At 59.4% G+C, this 15,374-nt stretch overlaps 1 protein-coding gene across 2 annotated transcripts in view; it reads right to left on the reverse strand.

Moving 5' to 3' along the window:
- Positions 1-15,374, reverse strand: part of PRKG1 (protein kinase cGMP-dependent 1) — a 287,512-nt gene that overhangs the window by 64,719 nt on the left and 207,419 nt on the right. For both annotated transcript variants that reach the window (XM_054174681.1, XM_054174680.1), the window contains exon 5: positions 3,943-4,006. In XM_054174681.1, the coding sequence (XP_054030656.1) occupies positions 3,943-4,006 (64 nt within the window). The remainder of the gene's footprint in view (positions 1-3,942; positions 4,007-15,374) is intronic.

A 15,374-nucleotide genomic window follows, 5' to 3' on the forward strand; every position in this document is an offset into this window, starting at 1 on the left:
GTGCTTGACCAGAGCTACTAACAGCTGCTGAGGATCTGTCCCATTATTCATCCTGGCTGCTGGCCTGCAGGGCATTTTGCTCTTCTTTTTTGCTCCCAGCTCAAACTCCTCCTGGTTTAGGGCAGGAGATGTCTCTGCCCCTGCAGCAAGGATGGCATTGTGCAGATGAGTCTCTGTCCCAGCTCCCTCCTGCAGCTCTGGGGGGAGGGGAAGAGCCTGCATGAGGCACTTAGTGCCATGGTCTGGTCGGTGAGTTAGGGCTGGCTGAGCAGCTGGACCTTGGTGACCTTGGAGCTCTCTTCCAGCCTGGCTGATTCTGAGATTCTGAGCTCAGAGAGGCTGGGGGAGCTGGAGACAACAGTTACAGAGCCCCAGCATGGTGGGGTTGGAAGAGACCTCTGGAGATCAGCCAGTCCTACCCCCTGCTCAAGCAGGGCACCCACAGCAGCCACTCTCTGTCCTGGAACTGGGGAGCCCAGCCCTGGAACCAGGACTCCAGATGTGGCCTCAGCAGGGCAGAGTAAAGGAGGTAGAGAACCTCCCTTGCCCTGCTGCCCACACTCCAGTGGCTTCCTGGCCACCAGGGCACCTTGCTGGCTCCTGGGCAACTTGTTGGCCCCCAGCACTCCCAGGTGCTGCTCCCTGGAGCTGCTTCCCAGCAGGTCTCCCCTCCCCTGTCCTGCTGCAGGAGGTTCTTCCTCCCCAGGGGCAGGACCCTACCCTTGCCCTTGGTGACCTCCAGGAGGTTGCCTCTGCCCAGCCCTGGCTGGCAGCACAGCCTGAGGGCTGTCAGCCTCTGCTGCCAGTGCTGTGCCAGCAGCACACTGGCTGTGCTTTCAAAGCTTTACAGCTCTCCATCCCCATCAGTGGGGTGAACAAAGGTCTCACCAGCGTTGGTGGCTCCAGTGTTTGCTAAATCCTGAGCCCCTGGTGCCCCTCTGCTGCTCAGGATTTAGCTCACTAATCCCTGGAGATGTGAGCTGGGCCACAGCCATTTCAGTTTGGGGACCTGAACTCTGGGCAGCCCTTCCTCCATGCATCAGGTCAGATCTCAGCCCTGCCAAGTGGCCATTGGGTTGGTCTGCTGCTAGGAAGGCTGTGCAGGGGGACCTGGCCAGGCTGCAGCCATGGGATGAGGCCAATGGGATGAGGTTCAACAAGGCCAAGGGCTGAGTGCTGCCCCTGGGTCACAGCAACCCCAGGAAGGCTCCAGGCTGGGGGCAGAGGGGCTGGAAAGTGGCCAGCAGGAAAGGCCCTGGGGGTGCTGGGTGGCAACAGCTGGAGAGGAGCCAGCAGTGGCCAGGGGGGCAAGAAGGGCAGCAGCAGCCTGGCCTGCAGCAGCAATGGTGTGGGCAGCAGGAGCAGGGCAGGGCTTGTGCCCTGGGCTGGGCACTGGGGAGGCCACAGCTTGAGTGCTGGCTTCAGCTCTGGGCCCTCCCTGCCAGAAGGAGCTTGAGGGCTGGAGCAGGGCCAGAGAAGGGCAAGAGAGCTGGGGAAGGGTCTGGAGCAGAGGGCTGGGGAGGAGCAGCTGAGGGAGCTGGGGGTGTGGAGTGTGGAGCAGAGGAGGCTGAGGGAGACCTCCTTGCTCTCTGCAGCTCCTGAGAGGAGGCTGCAGCCAGGTGGGGGCTGGGCTCTGCTCCCCAGGAACAAGTGATGGAAGGAGAGGAACTGGCCTGAGATTATACCAGGAGAGACTTAGGTTGGAGCTGAGGAACAATTTCTTTGGTGCCAGAGTGGTCAGGGCCTGGCAGAGGCTGCCCAGGGAGGTGGTGGAGTCCCCATGCCTGGAGGTGTTGCAGCAAGCTGTGGCCATGGCATTGGGGCCACGGCTGGGTGGCCATGGTGGGGTTGGGCTGATGCTGGCCTGGAGGAGCTTGGAGGCCTCTTCCAAGCCAAACAATTCTATGGTTCTAGAACAGCTCTGCTGCTGAGCTCCATCCCAGTCTGGGGGCTGGCAGGGGGGCCAGGCCCCTAGGTGGTGGCAGCCCCTAGGTGGTGGCAGCCCCTAGGTGGTGTCGGCCCCTAGGTGGTGGCAGCCCCTAGGTGGTGTCGGCCCCTAGGTGGTGGCAGCCCCTAGGTGGTGGCAGCAGGGCTGGCACCTGAGCTGTGCTCAAAGTGATTCTGTGGTGTTTGGAAGCTTTCTCAGCTGCCTTAAAAAGGTCAAAGCAGCATTTTCTTGGTACAAGCTGCCCACCCTGTCATCAGCTGCCATAACTCTCAGGCTGCAGATCCTTCCAGAGCTGCTCCCCACCCAAAGTCCATTGATTTGTGGGAGAGATTAAGGCTGCCTGCTGAAAAGAGGCAAACAGAAAGAGCCTCCTTTGGTTTGGTTTTTTGCCTCTTTTTAAACTCAGAGCTTTGAGTTCTGCTATTTTTCTCGGGGCCCTCCAAAGTGGGGCAAAGGTTTAAGGCTTCTGCACTTCCCCTGAGTTGGTTTGTTAGGTCTATTTAAAGAGAGATTAAAACCCAAAGAGGAGTTCCTGGCTGGGTTGCTAATCAGCTGCAGGAGGCTGCAGTTTGCAAACAAATCCTCCTCTTTCACCCATGGAAATGGAAATTATTCAGATGGCTCCTGGCTAAAAATAATGTGCAAGGAGGCACTTGTGCTGCTCTGCAAAGAGGATCTGTGCTCAGCTCCTGCAGAGTCACATAGAGGCTTGGATGGGAGCACACTGCATTGGGTTAGGAACTGGCTGGAGGCTGAGCCCAGAGAGTGGTGGTGAATGGTGGCTCCAGGCATGGTGGCTCCATGCCTGGAGCTGTTCCAGGGGAGGCTGGAGAGGGCTCTGGGCAGCCTGATCCAGTGGAGGATGTCCCTGCTGAGTGCAGGGGCTTGGACTGGCTGAGCTCTGGAGCTCCCTTCCAGCCCAGCCCATTGTATGATTCTGTGCCAAGCCAAGAGAGGGAGCAGGAGATGGCAGTGCAGAGTCCTCCAGCACTGCCCATGCCCACCACCAGCTCACCCTCACCTGCCTCAGGAGCACAGCCTGGCCTTCCCCCAGGCACTTCAAACACCTCCTCTGCTGAAGGATGCTGCTGCTGAGTGCAGGGGGTTGGACTGGATGACCTCTGGAGGTCCAAGCCAGACCATTTTGTGATTCTCATTCTCCTGCACTGGACAACTGACTCCAGAGTCCTTCAAATCCCTCCCTGAGGGGAGAAGCCTTGGCCTCCATCTGCAGCTGACCTGAGCCTGGCATGGCTCACTGGGAGGGTGACCAGGGAGCAGTCTCCTGGGCACCACATGAGAGGTGGGAGAGGTGCCACAAGAGTATCTGCACCTTGCAGTTCCCCTGGGGAAGGTCCATGGCTGAGAGCAACCAGAAAGCCTGAGGAGCTTCCCAGGTGCTGACAGTGTTGGTGGGGGAGCAGAAGTTTGGGGGGAATGGTCTGAGTTGTGCAACCTCAATCTTCCTCAAGCTGTTTGTGAAGGTGCTGGGCCCTGTGCAGAGCTTCCTCCTGGTGTCCAACCTGGCTCTGCCCTGCTCCACTTCCAAACCATTGCCCCTGGGCCCATCCCCACAGCCCCTCCTGAACAGTCCCTCCCCAGCCTGCCTGGGGGTGCCCTGCAGGTATTGAGCTGCAGCTCTGAGGTCTCCCTGGAGCCTTCTGAATCCCCACTCTCCCAGCTCAAAGCCATTGTCCCTGGGCCTGGCACTCCCAGCCCTTCTCCAAAGTCCCTCCCCAGCTCTCCTGGAGCCCTTCAGGTACTGGAAGGCTGCTTTGAAGTCTCCCTGGAACCTTCTCCAACCCCAACTCTCCCAGCTCTGCCCCTCTCCAGCTGGATGGAAACCAGCTCAGAGCTGGGTTCATTTTTCACCCAGCTCCTCTCACCCTAGCAAGGTTAGGAAGCTGCCCTGCAGGGCAACAAGAGCCTGGGTAGTGCCACCAGAAGGCTCCCAGGCTCTGGACCCAGGAGCTGTTCAAATGAGAAGCACTTACCTCTTCCAGGACATCTGCAAGCTTACTGAGGATCTCCTCAGGAAGGCTCTGGAATGTGGGAACACTGCAACACAAGAGAAAGCTGGATTAATGCTTCCCTCTGCACGGGGCAGCAACCCAAAGGCATCTCTCCCAGCTGTCCCCCAAGGAGGTCTTGCCCTGGGGGCTGAGCAGCTGACCCCCTGCTGGTGATCAGACCTGCTTCCAGCAGCCAGGATGGGGTTTGCCTGGGGTGCTGGAAGGCCACTGGCAGCAAGCAGCTGGAGGTGCACTCATAAAGCTGGTAACCAACTGAGGATGAGTGAAGGACTCAGTGGAATGAACCTGTGCCCCCTGCCTGCTCAGGCACAGGCAGGACTGGGGGTTTGCTCCTAGTCTGCTCCCAGCCCCACCACAGTCTCAGCTCTAAGCAGAAATGGATGGGAGCTGGCCTGGAAACACCTGCAAACAAAAGAGCAGGAAACACAGAGGTGTTCCCTGCCCATGATGGGGAGGCTGGAGGAGATGAGCTCTGAGGTCCCTTCCAGCCTAGGCATGGATTTAGGAAGGGCAGGACCTGCCTGACCAACCTGAGCTCCTTCCATGCCCAGGGCACTGCCTGGTGGATGTGGGGCAGGCTGTGGATGTGGTCTGCCTGGACTGCAGCAAGGCCTTTGCCACCATCCCCCACAGCAAGCTCCTGGCCAAGCTGTCAGCCCCTGGCTTGGGCAGCAGCTCTCTGAGCTGGGTTAGGAACTGGCTGGAGGCTGAGCCCAGAGAGTGGTGGTGAATGGTGCCACAGCCAGCTGGCAGCCAGGCACCAGTGGTGTGCCCCAGGGAGCAGTGCTGGGCCCCAGCCTCTTTAACATCTTCATTGATGATCTGGATGAGGGCATTGAGTTCATCATCAGCAAGTTTGCAGCTGACACCAAGCTGGGGGCAGGAGTTGATCTGCTGGAGGGCAGAGAGGCTCTGCAGAGGGACCTGGACAGGCTGGGCAGATGGGCAGAGGCCAAGGGCAGGAGATTGAACACATCCAAGTGCCAGGTTCTGCACATTGGCCACAGCAACCCCAGGCAGTGCTACAGGCTGGGGTCAGAGTGGCTGAGAGCAGCCAGGCAGAGAGGGACCTGGGGGTGCTGGTTGATGGTAGGCTGAACATGAGCCTGCAGTGTGCCCAGGCAGCCAGGAGGGCCAATGGCATCCTGGCCTGCCTCAGGAAGAGTGTGGCCAGCAGGAGCAGGGAGGTCATTGTGCCCCTGTACACTGCACTGGTTAGGCCACACCTTGAGTCCTGTGTCCAGCTCTGGGCTCCTCAGGTTAGGAAGGAGGTTGAGCTGCTGGAAGGTGTCCAGATGGGGGTTAGTCTCTGCTCCCTAATAAGAAGTGACAGGAGAAGAGGACACAGCCTCAAGCTGCTCAGGAGACACAGTAAGAGTTACTGAAGACCACATCAGGAGCTGCCACCAGAGCTTGCTTGGTTTGCTTGGCCAAAAGGTCAACTTCTCCCTTGGCTTAGTGGCATTTCCCTTGGCAAAGGTCTGGTCTGCCAGGCTTGCCCTGGTGGCCAGGGTGAGTGGGAAATGCAGTGACAAGGAGCCTCCAGGAATGAGATTCAGTTCAGCCTGGAGCAGGATGGGGGATATGGAATGGGGCCTCCAAAGCTCCTGCAAGCACTCTTGCCTTCAACCACAGCAAGCTTCCAACCCCCCCCTGGGCACTGTGCTGCTGGGCAAGCTGCTGTGGGTGCCCTGCTGGAGCAGGGGCTGGGGGATGCCCAGAGGTCCCTCCCAGCCCCTCCATGCTGGGGTTGTGTGCTGTGCTGTGCTGCAGTGGAACTGGAAAGTCTGGAAGCCTTCCTTTCTTTGTTCAGAGGAACAACAAATGACTCCAGCTGAGTGGCTTCACAAACACAAAATGACAGCCAGGCAGAGCTGGTCACACAGGCACAGGAAGGGATGAGAGCTCCTGCTCTGGGAAACACTCTGCTGTTGCCTTACAGGTGCTCTTTGGCAGGCACAGAAAGGCTTGGGGTGGAAGGTTCCTTCAAGACCATCCAGCTCCAAGCCCCCTGCCACGGGCAGGGACACCTCCCACCAGCCCAGGCTGGGCAAGTCAGCTCCAAGTGGGCAAGTGGGGAAAAGCAGGGTCAGGGATGGGGGTTCCCAGGCCTGATCTGCCTGGAGATCATGGAATCATGGAATGGTTTGTGTTGAAAGGGTCCTCAAAGAGCATCCAGCTCCAAGCCCCTGCCATGGACACCTCCCACCAGCCCAGGCTGGGCAAGTCAGCTCCAAGTGGGGAAAAGCAGGGTCAGGGATGGGGGTTCCCAGGCCTGATCTACCTGGAGATCATGGAATGGTTTGTGTTGAAAGGGTCCTCAAAGCTCAGCCAGCTCCAAGCCCCTGCCATGGACACCTCCCACCAGCCCAGCCTGGGCAAGTCAGCTCCAAGTGGGGAAAAGCAGGGTCAGGGATGGGGGTTCCCAGGCCTGATCTGCCTGGAGATCATGGAATGGTTTGTGTTGAAAGGGTCCTCAAAGCTCAGCCAGCTCCAAGCCCCCTGCCATGGACACCTCCCACCAGCCCAGGCTGGGCAAGACAGCTCCAAGTGGGGAAAAACAGGGTCAGGGATGGGGGTTCCCAGGCCTGATCTGCCTGGAGATCATGGAATCATGGAATGGTTTGTGTTGAAAGGGTCCTCAAAGCTCAGCCAGCTCCAAGCCCCTGACACAGGCAGGGACACCTCCCACCAGCCCAGGCTGGGCAAGGCAGCTCCAAGTGGGGAAAAGCAGGGTCAGGGATGGGGGTTCCCAGGCCTGATCTGCCTGGAGATCATGGAATGGTTTGTGTTGAAAGGGTCCTCAAAGCTCAGCCAGCTCCAAGCCCCTGACACAGGCAGGGACACCTCCCACCAGCCCAGGCTGGGCAAGGCAGCTCCAAGTGGGGAAAAGCAGGGTCAGGGATGGGGGTTCCCAGGCCTGATCTGCCTGGAGATCATGGAATCATGGAATGGTTTGTGTTGAAAGGGTCCTCAATGCTCAGCCAGCTCCAAGCCCCTGCCATGGACACCTCCCACCAGCCCAGGCTGGGCAAGTCAGCTCCAAGTGGGGAAAAGCAGGGTCAGGGTTGGGGGTTCCCAGGCCTGATCTGCCTGGAGATCATGGAATCATGGAATCATGGAATGGTTTGTGTTGAAAGGGTCCTCAATGCTCAGCCAGCTCCAAGCCCCTGCCATGGACACCTCCCACCAGCCCCAGGCTGCTCCGGGCCTCATCCAGCCTGGCCCTGAACACCTCCAGGCAGGAGGCAGCCACAGCCTCCCTGGGCAACCTCTGCCAGGCTCTCCCCACCCTGGTCCTGCAGAACTTCTTCCTCAGCCCCAGTCCAACCCTGCTGTGCCTCAGCTCCAAACCATTCCCCCTTGGGCCGTCTCTGGACCTGGCAGTCCTGCTGCAGCCCCTGGCGGCAGTGCCCTGGGAGAGTCAGACAAACTCCGTGGAGCTGTCCTGCCCAGCTCAAAGCTGTGTCTCAGAGGGGATCCTGGGACCCCTGAGCAGCCTTGTGGGGGCACAGGCCAGCTGGCAGAGAGTGCCAAGTCACATCTGCATGCACAGCCTGCTTCTGCATCTCCTCCCAGCCGGCTACTGACGACACCTCCCCGAGCGACTGGGGCCAGGCATTTAAGCCTCTCCTGGGTGTCCCCTGAGAGCCAACTGCCATCAGTGTGCTCCTGAGGACACTGACAGGGCCATCTCCAAGGCAGGGACTCTGCTTTGCCACCTCCACTGCCGCTGAGATGCCTGACCCACCCCCTCCTTTGACACATCACCGCTAAGTGGAGGTATCAAGCAGATGACTGTGGGTTGCTGGCCTCATAATTACACAAACACGAGAGGAAAATGAGCTGCCAGCGTGCTGAAGGTCAGCTGAATCACCAGCATTGCATCTTCCCCCTTCCTTCCTTCCTTCCTTCCTTCCCAACAGCTTCCAGCTCACACCAAACCCCAGGGACCTGAGGGCAGCAGGGCAGGAGAGGGGATCGGCCCCTGGGCTCTGCCCTGCTCAGCCCTCCCCTCCAGCCCTGCCTCTGAATGAAGCATCTTGGCTGAATCTGCACAAAGAAGGCACTGAAAATGTGGAGACATCTGGGAGCAGCAGCACAGGGAGGGGATCCTGCCCCTCTGCCCTGCTCAGAGCCCACCTGCAGCACTGCCTCCACCACAAGAAGGACCTGGAGCTGGGCTGCCTCTGCCCATCTGCCCAGCCTGGCAAGGTCCCTCTGCAGAGCTCTCCTACCCTCTGACAGATCAACTCCTGCCCCCAGCTGGGTGTTGTCTGCACTTTTACTGCTGATGGCCTCCATCCCCTCCTGCAGATCATCAATAAAGATATTGAACAGGCTGGGGCCCAGCACTGATCCCTGGGGCACACCACTGGTGCCTGGCTGCCAGCTGGCTGTGGCACCATTCACCACCACTCTCTGGGCTCAGCCTCCAGCCAGTTCCTAGCCCAGCTCAGAGAGCTGCTGTCCAAGCCAGGGGCTGACAGCTTGGCCAGGAAATGGTCCCTGGCAGCCCAGAGCCAGCTGAGTGCTGAGCTGCAGCCAGAGCAGGGAGAGCAGCAGCACAGGGAGGGGATTCTGCCCCTCTGCTCTGCTCTGCTCAGAGCCCACCTGCAGCACTGCCTCCAGCTCTGGGGCCCCCAGCACAAGAAGGACCTGGAGCTGCTGGAGAGGCTCCAGAGGAGGCCACCAAGATGAGCAGAGGCTGCAGAAGCTCCCCTGTGGGGCCAGGCTGGGAGAGTTGGGGCTGTGCAGCCTGGAGAGGAGAAGGCTCCAGGGAGACCTCAGAGCAGCCTTGCAGGACCTGAAGGGCTCCAGGAGAGCTGGGGAGGGACTGTGGACAAGGGCTGGGAGTGCCAGGCCCAGGGACAATGGCTTTGAGCTGGGAGAGGAGAGATTGAGAGTGGAGAGGAGGAAGAAATTGTTGGCAGTGAGGGTGGGGAGAGCCTGGCACAGGCTGCCCAGGGAGGCTGTGGCTGCCTCCTGCCTGGAGGTGTTGCAGGCCAGGCTGGATGAGGCCCTGAGCAGCCTGGGCTGGTGGGAGGTGTCCCTGCCCGTGGCAGGGGGTTGGCACTGAGTGACACTTAAGGTCTTTTCCAACCCATTCTGTGTCTCTCTGGCTATGTGTGCTGGGCCCATGGGGGACGAGCCTGGGCACCTGCCCTTAACAGAGGTGACCTCTAACTGAGGGAGGCTTTCAGGCTGCATCCTCCAGGGTGCTGCTCCTGAAGGCAGTGCAGGGCAGGGGGGGCAGGAGCAGCAGAGCTGACCTGGGAGCAGCAGAGCTGAGCTCTGCTTGAACCTCTGAGGCTGTTTTGTTGTGTTGCTTTCAGCAGTGCCTGTTGGGGTTGGGTTTTTCTCCCTCCCCCCCCCCCCCCCATTCCATTACTCTCTGGGCTGTGATCTCCCTCAGATTATCTTGTCTTGAGCAATTGAATTTCCAAATCATATTTCAGAGCTGTCAGGCTGATTGGATTATTTCTCCAAAGCACCCCAAGCTCACCAGAATCTCCTCAGTGGTTAATTTGTTTTCAGCTGCACTTTATTTGCAGTGCAAAAAAAAAAGCAAAAGAAAAATATAAAGAAATACATAAATAAAGGCAAAAAAAGGGCTTCTGAGGCTGCTCCTCTGCATAGCAAACCTGGGCTGCTGAGCCAGAGGGGCCTCTGCAGAGGGGAGGAACAGCCCAGCAGTGTTGGCAAGGCAAGGAGTACATCGTTCTTCTCACAGGATCAGAGATTCACCAAGGTTGGAAGAGACCTCAAAGATCATCCAGTCCAACCTGGCACCACAGAGCTCATGGCCAGACCATGGCACCAAGTGCCACATCCAATCCCCTCTTCAACACCTCCAGGGATGGGGACTCCACCACCTCCCTGGGCAGCACATCCCAATGGCTAACAACTCTCTCTGGGAAGAACTTTCTCCTCACCTCCAGCCTAAACCTCCCCTGGCACAGCTTGAGACTGTGTCCTCTTGTTCTGGTGCTGGGTGCCTGGCAGAAGAGACCAACCCCCACCTGGCTACAACCTCCCTGCAGGGAGTTGGAGAGAGCAAGAAGGTCTCCCCTGAGCCTCCTCTTCTGCAGGCTAAGCAACCCCAGCTCCCTCAGCCTCTCCTCACAGGGCTGTGCTCAAGGCCTCTCCCCAGCCTTGTTGCCCTTCTCTGGACACCTTCAAGTCTCTCAATGTCCTTCCTAAACTGAGGAGCCCAGAACTGGACACAGGACTCAAGGTGTGGCCTAAGCAGTGCAGAGTCCAGGGGCACAATGACCTCCCTGCTCCTGCTGGCCACACTGTTCCTGATGCAGGCCAGGATGCCCTTGGCCTTCTTGGCCCCCTGGGCACACTGCTGGCTCCTGTTCAGGCAGCTGCCAATCAGCACCCCCAGGTCCCTCTCTGCCTGGCTGCTCTCAGCCACTCTGCCCCCAGCCTGTAGCTCTGCCTGGGGTTGCTGTGGCCAAAGTGCAGCCCCTGGCACTGGGACTTGTTGAATGCCATCCTGTTGGCCTCTGCCCATCTGTCCAGTGGGTCGAGGTCCCTCTGCAGAGCCCTTCTGGCCTCTAACTGACCAACATCTGCTCCCAGCTTGGGGTCATCTGCAAACTTGCTGATGCCTGACTCAATGCCCTCATCCAGATCATCAATGAAGATGTTAAAGAGGCTGGGGCCCAGCACTGATCCCTGGGGCACACCACTGGTGCCTGGCTGCCAGCTGGCTGTGGCACCATTCACCACCACTCTCTGGGCTCAGCCTCCAGCCAGTTCCTAACCCAGCTCAGAGAGCTGCTGTCCAGGCCAGGGGCTGACAGCTTAGCCAGCAGTTTGCTGTGGGGGGACAGTGTCAAAGGCCTTGCTGCAGTCCAGGCAGACCTCATCCACAGCCTGCCCCACACCCACCAGGCAGTCACCTGGGCATAGAAGGAGCTCAGGTTGGTCAGGCAGGACCTGCCCTTCCTAAACCCATGCTGGCTGGGCCTGAGCCCTTGGCCATCCTTCAGGTGCAGTTATTGCCCCCAGGATAATCTGCTCCATCACTTTCCCTGGCACTGAGGTCAGGCTGCCAGGCCTGGAGTGTCCAGGTTCCTCCATCCAACCCTTCTGGTGGATGGGGACCACCTTGGCCAGTTTCAGTCACTTGGGACCTCTCCAGTGAGCCAGGGCTGGAGGGAAATGATGGAGAGAGGCTTGGCAGCTCACCTGCCAGCTCTCTCAGCACCCTGGGATGGAGGGACAGCAGGGACATCCTCCACTGGATCAGGTTGCCCAGAGCCCTGCCCAGCTCTCTTCCTTCTCAGCTGGCAGCACAGTGCTTTATGCCTTCCTCTTTCATTTTTATCTGAAGCTAAGTGAGCAATAAAAGCCTCTCAGGGCACTCTGCTCAGCTGCTGCTTTCTGCCTGCTCAGCACAAAGGCCCATCAGCAGGTAATTAAGCAGGTTGTGAGTCATTAACTCCTCTCCGGAGTCCCGGGAGGCATCCTCAAATGCATGCCAGAAGTAGAACTCACAAATCCAGCCTTAGCTCCCAGGGATGCCTTTCCCTGGGGGCAGACACCCTGTTTGGAACTCCTTTCCCTCTGCACTGATTCTGCACCTTGTTCCTCCTCCTGTGCCTGCAGGCCTGCTGGGAACCTGGCACCAGCAGCACCCCCAAACGTGCCCAGGCCATGAGGATGCTGAGGGGCCTGGAGCAGCTCTGGGAGCAGCAAAGGCTGAGAGCCCTGGGGCTGAGAGCCTGCAGGAGAGCAGCCCCAGAGGGCAGCTGAGCAATGCTCAGCAAGAGCTAAAGGAGCTGTGGGGGGCAAGGGGCTGGGGCCAGGCTCTGCTGAGTGGTGCCCAGGGCCAGGCCAAGGGGCAAGGGGCACAGAGTGGCAGCCAGGAGTTTCCACCTGAACAGCCCTTCTGAGGCCAGTGTCCTGGGGTGCACAAAGAAGAGTGTGGGCAGCAGGTCAGGGGAGGTTCTCCTGCCCCTCTGCTCTGCCCTGGTCAGGATGTCTCTGGAGTCCTGGTTCCAGTTCTGGGCTCCCCAGTTCCAGAGGCAGGGAAGTGCTGGAGAGAGTCCAGGGCAGGCTGCAAAGCTGCTGAGGGGCCTGGAGCAGCTCTGGGAGCAGCAAAGGCTGAGAGCCCTGGGGCTGAGAGCCTGCAGGAGAGCAGCCCCAGAGGGCAGCTGAGCAATGCTCAGCAAGAGCTAAAGGAGCTGTGGGGGGCAAGAGGCTGGGGCCAGGCTCTGCTGAGTGGTGCCCAGGGCCAGGCCAAGGGGCACAGAGTGGCAGGCAGGAGGTTGGATGTGAGCAGGAGGAGAAAGTTGTTTGGTGTGAGGCTGCTGGAGGCCTGGAGCAGGCTGCCCAGAGAGGTTGTGGAGTCTCCTGGGGTGGAGAGCTTCCAACCCCCCCTGGGCACTGTGCTGCTGGGCAAGCTGCTGGGGGTGCCCTGCTGGAGCAGGGGCTGGGTGACCTCCAGAATAAAGCTTTGTCTGCTCATGGGAGGGTAAAATGGTGAAGAACTGCATGGGGAAAAAGCATTCACCTCCACTGCATGATCTCCAGAGGCCCCTTCCAAGCCCTCCTTGCTGGTTTCTTGGTGGTGTTCCTCCAGGGAGCTAAGGATCCTGCTTGCTGTTCACGATGGGAGCGTTCCCATTGCTGAGGGCAGCTGAAGTGGGCTTGCTCAGGCACAGACTGGGAGCATTTCCTCCTTCAGGGGCTGCAGGGATGGCAGGAACTGCTGCCCCTGGGGCACAGCCTGCTGGAGGCTGTGATGTCCACTCAGACACCCATCCCTTTCTCCTGCATCTCCTGCAGCCTAATGATGGCTTTATGCATTTGTCCTCTGCCTGCATGAGAGGAATCTTTAATGTGCAGGCAGAAGGTGAAATTTTCATTGCCTTTTATGAGTCTCAGGAATACATTTTCAATTCAATTACAGCCTATCACTGGAAATATCACCCCAGTGGCTTGGCAATAAATACAACTCAGAGATTACTGAGCATCAGGAGGACAGGAGGCAGCAGGGTGGCTTCAAGCGGTGGGCATGGAGCAGCTCTGTGAGGAGCTCCTCCTGCTCAGATCCAACCTCTCTGCCTGCCACTCTGTGCCCCTTGGCCTGGCCCTGGGCACCACTCAGCAGAGCCTGGCCCCAGCCTCTTGCCCCCCACAGCTCCTTTAGCTCTTGCTGAGCATTGCTCAGCTGCCCTCTGGGGCTGCTCTCCTGCAGGCTCTCAGCCCCAGGGCTCTCAGCCTTTGCTGCTCCCAGAGCTGCTCCAGGCCCCTCAGCATCCTCATAGCCTCCCTGGACTCTCCCCAGCAGGTCTCTGTCTCTCTGGAGCTGTGGAGCCCAGCACTGGACACAGGATTGCAGCTGTGGTCTGAGCAGGGCAGAGCAGAGGGGGAGCAGAACCTCCCCAGCCCTGCTGGCCACACTTTGCTTGCTGCCAGCTGTTCAGGGCCAGGCTGGATGAGGCCCTGGACAGCCTGCTCTAGTTGGAGGTGTCCCTGATGAGTGCAGAGGGTTTGGGGAAGATGCCCTTTGAGGTCCCTTCCATCCAATTCAATCTGTGACTCTCTGGAAGGGACCTCAAAGCTCAGCCAGCTCCAAGCCCCCTGCCATGGGCAGGGACACCTCCCACCAGCACAGGCTGCTCAGGGCCTCATCCAGCCTGGCCTGCAACACCTCCAGGCAGGAGGCAGCCACAGCCTTCCTGGGCAGCCTCTGCCAGGCTCTCCCCACCCTCACTGCCAACAATTTCTTCCCCCTCTCCACTCTCAATCTCTCCTCTCCCAGCTCAAAGCCATTGTCCCTGGGCCTGGCACTCCCAGCCCTTGTCCAGAGTCCCTCCCCAGCTCTCCTGGAGCCCTTCAGGTCCTGCAAGGCTGCTCTGAGGTCTGCCTGGAGCCTTCTCCTCTCCAGGCTGCACAGCCCCAACTCTCCCAGCCTGGGCCCACAGGGGAGCTTCTGCAGCCTCTGCTCATCTTGGTGGCCTCCTCTGGAGCCTCTCCAGCAGCTCCAGGGCCTTCTTGTGCTGGGGGCCCCAGAGCTGGAGGCAGTGCTGCAGGTGGGCTCTGAGCAGAGCAGAGCAGAGGGGCAGAATCCCCTCCCGGTGCTGCTGCTCTCCCTGCTCTGGCTGCAGCTCAGCACTCAGCTGGCTCTGGGCTGCCAGGGACCACTGCTGGCTCCTGGGGACTTTGGCACCCCCTGACACCCCCAAGGCCTTCTCCTGCAGGCTGCTCTCAGCCTCTCCTCCCCCAGCCTGGATCTGTGCTTGGGCTCAGGGAGCAGCCATGTGGGACACAGCTGGGACACAGCTGGCAAACATCAAACATTTCCCTTCAGCTCTCCAAGGTCTGAAGCCTCACTCATGTTTTCCCTTCCTGTGCAGGTCTCAGCCTCCCTGGCTGTGTCTTGCTGCCCAGGACTGCAGATTGTCTCAGTGGCAGCCTGAATCTGTCAATGTCACACAAGAAGCCCAATAATAAAACCTCTCCAGTCTCAGAAGAGAGGCAGCTGCACACCAAGGTCTTCCTGGTATCTTCACCAAGCTCTGGGAATACAGCAGGAGCTTTGTCTCCCAGGAGCTCAGCACAGACCTGCAACCACAGAACTGTCTGGGATGGAAGAGGCTTCCAGGATCACCCAGCCCAGCACCAACCCAGCCCCACCATGGCCACCCAGCCATAGCCCCAGTGCCATGGCCACAGCTTGCTGCAGCACCTCCAGGCACGGGGACTCCACCACCTCCCTGGGCAGCCTCTGCCAGGCCCTGACCACTCTGGCACCAAAGAAATTGTTCCTCAGCTCCAACCTAAGCCTCCCCTGGCACAACTTGAGGCCAGTTCCTCTCCTTCTCTCACCTGAGGCTGGGGAGAGCAGAGGAGCCCCCAAAGCCTCAGAACCTTGCTGCACACACAGCTGTTGGTTCAGGAATTCCTTCCCACCCACTCAGCCCTGGACATGATAAATAACTGCAAGAATCTCCAGGGCAATGCAAGCCCTGCTGCCACCCTGGTGACCTCCTCAAGAGCATCATCAGTCAGACCTTCACAGCTCCTCTTTTCCAAGGCAGTTCAAACACTGCAGCAGAATCCCCAAAGAGGAGGGAAAAAACCCAACCTCCCACAAGGTTCAGAGTCCTGAAGGCAGGATGGGGACAGCCAGCAGCCTCTCCCTGCAGGGGATCAGGGCCAGGCTGACTTTGGACAAGGGCTGGGAGTGCCAGGCCCAGGGACAATGGCTTTGAGCTGGGAGAGGAGAGATTGAGAGTGGAGAGGAGGAAGAAATTGTTGGCAGTGAGGGTGGGGAGAGCCTGGCACAGGCTGCCCAGGGAGGCTGTGGCTGCCTCCTGCCTGGAGGTGTTGCAGGCCAGGCTGGATGAGGCCCTGAGCAGCCTGGGCTG

The sequence above is a fragment of the Dryobates pubescens genome, chromosome 30 (assembly GCF_014839835.1).
Source record: "Dryobates pubescens isolate bDryPub1 chromosome 30, bDryPub1.pri, whole genome shotgun sequence".
In the NCBI taxonomy this organism is placed as follows: Eukaryota; Metazoa; Chordata; class Aves; order Piciformes; family Picidae; genus Dryobates; species Dryobates pubescens.